The sequence below is a fragment of the Colias philodice genome, chromosome 12 (assembly GCF_061535455.1).
Source record: "Colias philodice isolate Cphi_HAF_F1 chromosome 12, ilColPhil1 Martin Lab GWU primary, whole genome shotgun sequence".
Taxonomy (NCBI): Eukaryota; Metazoa; Arthropoda; class Insecta; order Lepidoptera; family Pieridae; genus Colias; species Colias philodice.
Genome location: NC_143097.1, coordinates 4,088,956 through 4,095,508, shown reverse-complemented (window position 1 = coordinate 4,095,508; position 6,553 = coordinate 4,088,956). Strand labels below are relative to the sequence as shown.

Here is a 6,553-nt window from a genome sequence, read left to right as displayed (position 1 = left end):
CACCAGTAGATGCACAGGTAGATGCCTAGTAGGTCTAGGTATATTATGTTATCTGTGCCAGTAGCACCTAGCTTCATTATTCCTTGATTAAATTATTAATGAGGGCAATAACTAGGTAATTTGTTTTTTAACTTTTCGAATTTAAAAGGTATTAAATAGGGATTCTTATTAGAATTCATCAATATGAAAATTTTAAGAGCAAGCGATAAATTATTATACCTACTTATTATATATTCGCAAGTTTCAAAATCAAACAACACAGTATTAATTTTATGTATACTTGTCAATTTGTGTAACAATTTCTGGTTAAACCTTTGAATAAAGAAATATTTAAAAACATTAAAGCATGTTTTCAATTATTAGGTATAATAATATGTGATATTATGTCCCTATCCATAGATAAACAAATACCTACCACCTAATTTATAAAATATCTAGTAGGTAGATAAGGTTTTTACCATTGCATTCGAATCAATAGACGAATCAAACCAATTTTTACTGCATAACCGTAATAAAAAGTTTTGCATGGGTGGTAGAAGTCACCCATTGCTCCTCTATTTACACATAGATCTCATTTTTATGTAAATTTATTCGAATACGTTATCGCATTCTTTACGCAGGTTTAGATTTTAGATACTTTCTGCGTCTATTGCACAATTTCAGGTTGGTCATATATTTTGCTCTTATTAATCGTATTTATATAAATATAGAATTAGGTACTTGTCTATTGTTTGACGTTTATACATAGTACCTAGGTTAAGTGGGTAATTATAAAATTAATGCATAATCTTTAATATTCTTATTATTATTCATGTAGGTAGTACTTAGAGCATTAAACCAGGTAGTAGGTACAATTTTGAAGATTTTGTATCAATATTCAGTATTCAGTATCTAAAAGAATTTAACGTATTTTAATACTTACAACAATATGATTAAGATTAGTGTGATTTAGAGCATTGGCTTAATGCTCAAAGCACGGTAATAATAGAGATATTATTACCGTGCTCAAAGTATGCACAACTAGCCATAGCTCGATAGAATATTTAAAATTATTATTAGTTATTAAGTGGTTATTAGGTACTTACTAGTTTCCTGCAGAGCCTTGATGGAACAACCAGGCAGTAAAGAATTCATAAAGCTACAACTAGCGCCATCTTACATCTTGAATGTTTCGTTTATACTTGATATTATGCCATCTATGAAATAAGCTTGGAACAATGTTGTTTCGGATTTGGAATACGGTGGCGTGGGAATACGGATTCAAAATTGCCAGTTATTGAGAATTGCCATGTTGACATTGACATGTTTGGCAAATTGTTATTGACATTTAAAAGCAATAGGAATTGTTAATTGTTATTGACATTTGACGTTATTCAGTTTGTTTTGATTTCGATAGAAGTAGTGTTTTCTGTTCTTTAATATTTGCAAGTTAAATTGGCACAATATTGATCCTGAGAAACATTTACACGCCTACAAGAAAACTGCTGTTTACGTAGGTATGTTATATGATAATTAAATAAAATATAGCCGGTAATAAATTAATTTAAGTATTCTCTTTATTTAACGACGTTTATACGTTTGTAACATTATTTTATAAATTATTTATTTGTGTTTTCAGAAAATATTTGCTCTAAAATGTGGACGAAAATACTTTTATTATTTTTAATAAAAAGTATTAATGCAGACCCTACACCGATTGTGCTATGGCATGGAATGGGTATGTTTTTTTTACAATATTCTATTTTTGAATATTTTTTTTTTCTTAAATGGGTATCAAATTAATTATTGTTGATTTCTTTTAGGTGATACCTGCTGTTTTTCCTTCAGTTTAGGTTCATTTAAAATATTTCTCCAAGAACAAATTCCAGGAGTGTATGTTCACTCACTTAGGGTTGGGAATTCTACTGTAGAGGATATGGAAAATGGATATTTTATGTATCCCAACAAACAAGTTGATTATGTTTGTGATAAGATTTCAAAGGATCCAAAATTACAGAATGGTTTCAATGCAATTGGGTTTTCACAAGGATGTCAGTTCTTGTAAGTACAATATCCTAAGCATATTATATAGTATCTAATAGCTTACACGTAAGACTAGCATTTAGATGTTTACCAAAAACCTAGTTTGAGGTCTTGTTCTCAGTGTGAATTTTAAACATTTGCTGTGAAAGATAGCTAATCAAATTAAACTTGTCAACTTGTCAACAATGATATTATAAGTAAAAAGGTAAATGTATAAATATATTTCAGCCGAGCAGTAATACAGAGATGCGGTCACAAAATAGGGCCGATAAAGAATTTCATAAGCCTCGGAGGACAGCATCAGGGAGTGTATGGTCTACCTCATTGTGGTGCTTTGCAGCATCAGAGCTGTGACTATGTTCGGAAACTATTGAACTATGCTGCATATTATAGGTAAGTTTTTTTTATCAGTGATTGTTACATCATTGTATTCAAACATGTTATAAATTTATAAGAAGCATTTTCTGTGTGAAATTAATCTGCTTCTTATTTTAATGATTAAATAACAGTTACTTTTACATTCAAAGTCTTATAGATTTTCCAGAAGGCTATGTTCCAACTTCCAAGCACTTAGTTATTGTTATTAATAACATAGACCAATAAAGCCCATGTATTAGAGTAAAAATCCATATTTAAATATTATTTTAAAAAGGAAGAATGTTGCATCTGATAAGTGTACTGGATATGGTAGGAAATATCTGCTCCATATTAATATAAAACATTCACATGAAGAAGTAAATAACTATCAGATGTATAATATAAATTAACTCCCTTATGTAACATGATTATATCTTGTCTTAGACTTAGAGAATGTCTTGTTATGCTTATGTATTTAACTAGTAATGTTGCATAATAATTTCATTATGTAATAACAGTCTTTAGAAACAACAAGGACGCATTTGAGAAGAAAAAAGTCTGTCCGCATATTATGTAGTGTTTTTCTACAGACACAGTGTAAATAGGAAATGACCTAATGGTTTAGTATGAGATATGAATATCCCATGTACATTTAATATGAAAGATTTTAGCTTTTTCTTTCTTTTTTTGGTTTTCTGCATAAATTACTTCGCAAATTTGAAGGAAAGTTCATTTAGAAACTGTAAATAGAGTTCCTGATTGTATTGCACAATGAGGACGTCAGTCGTCACTTCGAAAATCTTCTATGAATACAAAATGTATGGGAGCGTTTAATGTAACATTTTTGGATATTTCTCGTTTTATTTTTAAAAATTTATTATGGCCATTTTACTCATTAGGTTAAGTACTTTCGACATCAGTTTAAAGATTTTTATATCTGCAATAGTTACGGAATAATCGCTTGTGCACACTTAACGATTACACCCTGTACATATCATTTCGTTAAGACTAATAGGAGCGTAGCAATGTGGGTGAAACCGCAGAACACAGCTAGTAGTAGAATAAGGGCCGATTTTTCAATGCTTGGATAAAACTTATCCGTCCAATAAAGTATTACACGATAATATTAAAATGTCAAGTAAACTGTCAAATACGGGCAATTAAAATACGTTTTTAAAATGGTAGTTTTATACATTATTCGATGAATAAGTTTTATCCAAGCATTGAAAGTTCTGCCCTAAGAATAGTACGATTACGGATTATGTGAAGTACATAAACCTCAGTAACTATACCCAATAGTTTAGAACAATAATTAAAGTCATCACGTTTCTAAGAGTTCATGTGAAGTTATTTGTAGATAAATATTGTCCTCAACGATAGTCAGGTCAAGCGTACAAGTTTCGTGCAAAGGTTATCTTGTGTTCAATCGTGTCACTGACCACTGTTAACCGCCACTTAGAGAATCGTAAATAACGATTGCAGTTAAACCATTTTTTTTTCTAATTTTTTGCTGGTACTTCTATAGATTAGTGTTGTTCTGGTGCATAACTACATCACTGAAAAGTATGATCAAAATCCGTTGATCCGGCAACGTTATTCTATTAGAATACAATATACACATTACACGCATCTCTTATGTTTATTTATACTTCATATTCGATGACGTCATATACGAACTTCATATTATTAAAATATAATTATTAATTATTTACTTTTGTTCCCAGTTGGGTCCAAAAATCCCTGGTCCAAGCAACCTACTGGCATGACCCTCTAGACGAAGACACTTACAAATCTCACAGCGAATTCCTAGCAGATATCAACAACGAAAGAACAATCAATACGACTTATATACAAAACTTGAATAATCTGGAACATTTTGTATTGGTTAAATTCGATGGAGATAGCATAGTGCAGCCAAAGGAAACAGAATGGTTTGGTTTTTATGAGCCTGGGCAAGCAAAGAAATTGATTACTTTACAAGAGTCGGAGTTGTATTTGCAAGTAAGTTTCGTGAATATATTTGATTCGTTTATTATTAGTATCTATAATATGGTTAAATTCTTTTTATTTTAATCCAGGAACGAATTATGGTTACCTATTTAACTTAAAAAAATCTTTTAGTTTATATTACCTAAATGTATGTGAGTAGCACTTAGGAGTAGCAGGAACTAGTCATCACTACATAGTATAAAACAATGTCACTTTCTCTGTCCCTATGTCCCTTTGTATAGTTAAATCTTTAAAACTACGCAACGGATTTTGATGCGGTTTTTTTAATAGATAGAGTGATTCAAGAGCAAGGTTTTAATAGGTATATATTATATGTAATTTATTAGGTTTTAGACAAAGCGGGCGAAGCCGCGAGTGATAATTATAATATAGAATTAGTGTATATGTAAATTTATATTAAGTATATTGCAAATAAATATGACACTGGAAAGTAAACTTTCTGATTATCTAGCGATCGAGTGGTCGTAGGTTGTAATTTTATCTGTCGCGGTGAATGTAAAACTATCAGTTTAAGTAGTAATTATGCTATAGACGTAAACGTACTATTTTTTCCTTTATTCTAAGATATTTTTCAATGATTTCTCGTAAAATGTAAGGCTTCAATGTCCTAGGATAAGACATTCTGGCATTTTACCTGTTATTTACGAAGGAAAATAACTGTTTCAAATGTTTATATACATACATAGAAACCAGTTTAAATTCAATTTTATAAACCTATATAATAAAATAATGAATTTTTTTTAAGTTATAAAACTTACAGTTTCACTACATTGTATAAAACAACGTCTTTTTTTTTTTTTTTTTGTGTGGTGTCTCTCAATGTTAGCCAGAAGGGCTTCTACATTTTAACGCGGACGCGGGGGTGAACTGAAGGTTCACCCTGGTAGCGACATGCACAAGGGCGTCCCCCCTTGACGGGGACCACGAACCTCGGCAAACAACGTCGCTATATGACCGTCCCTATGTAAGCTACTTATATGATTTTGAAGCGACTTTTTAATTAGAGAAAGTCATTCAGGAGGAAGCTTGTAGTTTACGTATATAATTTGTTAAGGTTTGCGGAAACCTAGTTCGGTTTTATGTATTACACGGAACCTTGAACTAAATTTGGCATTGTATAACGTTTTTTTTTCTTTTTCCAGGACCGTCTAGGTTTAAAGAAAATGGACGAGGTTGGTAAATTAGTATTCCTGTCAGTACCTGGCGATCACCTTCGCTTTTCCGAAGATTGGTTCATACAAAATATTCTTAAAACTTACTTGATTTAAATACTCTTCGAAATTAATTGTAATGTAAGTTTAAGGGCTGAATCCTTGGTTAAAACTTATTCGTCAAATAATGTATAAAACTACCATTTTAAAATCGTATTCTAATTGCCCGTATTTGACAGTTTACGTGACATTTTAATAGTATCGTGTAATACTTTATTGGACGGATAAGTTTTATCCAAGCATTGAAAAATCGGCCCTTAGAAAAACTAAAAAATCCAATGATTTAATAAATAATAATAGTGTTGTAGTAAAATATAAACTCTAAAATAATTATTATTACACTAATAATTTTAATATTAATTTATGCTCTCTTTTTTATTGGATTTAATTATTAGATACCTATAAAAAAAAAACTATTTTATATCAGTTTAGTACAAAGAGATGGAGATTGAACGCTTTATTGGCGATGTAGGTAAGTAATATTGTATTATTGTCACACATGCAAAGCAGGATTTCAAAAAGGACTTTATGTTGAAGTGTATAAGACTTAAAATTGAATCTCATATTGTAGATATAAGTATAAATGCAATAATACTACCAAAATATGTAAATCAGTGATATTATAATATGAACAAATAAAATCGTAATTTTTATCGTTTTTGTTTTAATACACTTGGTACCTAATATGTACTTGAAATTATGTACCGAAACCTTGACTTCTATCGAGCAGTTTAACTGCGATTAAGAATAAACGCATCTATAATTTATAAAAAAATATATTTTTAACTGTATTCAATAACGTCATAAATCATAATCCATTGAAATAATTAAATAGCTACTTATATATTTTTTATGCAAAACCTCGTAGGTATTTAAAACCTTGGCATGTAAAAATATAAATAATTTCCAATAGAGCGAGGTAAGTCACGCGAATCCATCGTAAAAGGGAAAAT

At 30.2% G+C, this 6,553-nt stretch overlaps 1 protein-coding gene across 2 annotated transcripts; it reads left to right on the top strand.

Moving 5' to 3' along the window:
- The first annotated feature begins 1,340 nt into the window (after positions 1-1,340).
- Ppt1 (Palmitoyl-protein thioesterase 1) lies at positions 1,341-6,254 on the top strand. Of its 2 annotated transcripts, XM_089701391.1 has the most exons (7): positions 1,346-1,496; positions 1,619-1,717; positions 1,803-2,040; positions 2,251-2,415; positions 4,104-4,380; positions 5,532-5,689; positions 5,859-6,254. In XM_089701391.1, the coding sequence occupies exons 2-6, from the start codon at positions 1,636-1,638 to the stop codon at positions 5,655-5,657; spliced, it is 888 nt and encodes a 295-aa protein (XP_089557517.1). In that variant the 5' UTR covers positions 1,346-1,496; positions 1,619-1,635; the 3' UTR covers positions 5,658-5,689; positions 5,859-6,254. The 2 variants fall into 2 exon arrangements, with proteins under 2 accessions (XP_089557518.1, XP_089557517.1); XM_089701392.1 differs by lacking the exon at positions 5,859-6,254 and having other exon boundaries at positions 1,341-1,492; positions 5,532-5,692.
- Positions 6,255-6,553: the final 299 nt, after the last annotated feature.

What these genes read in the sequence shown, in the direction of transcription:
- Ppt1 (XM_089701391.1), top strand. Translation starts at nt 1,636, where the DNA reads ATGTGGACGAAAATACTTTTATTATTTTTAATAAAAAGTATTAATGCA. An exon ending in TGTGCTATGGCATGGAATGG is followed by an intron (nt 1,718 to 1,802) that starts GTATGTTTTTTT and finishes GATTTCTTTTAG; the next exon opens with GTGATACCTGCTGTTTTTCC. An exon ending in TCACAAGGATGTCAGTTCTT is followed by an intron (nt 2,041 to 2,250) that starts GTAAGTACAATA and finishes AATATATTTCAG; the next exon opens with CCGAGCAGTAATACAGAGAT.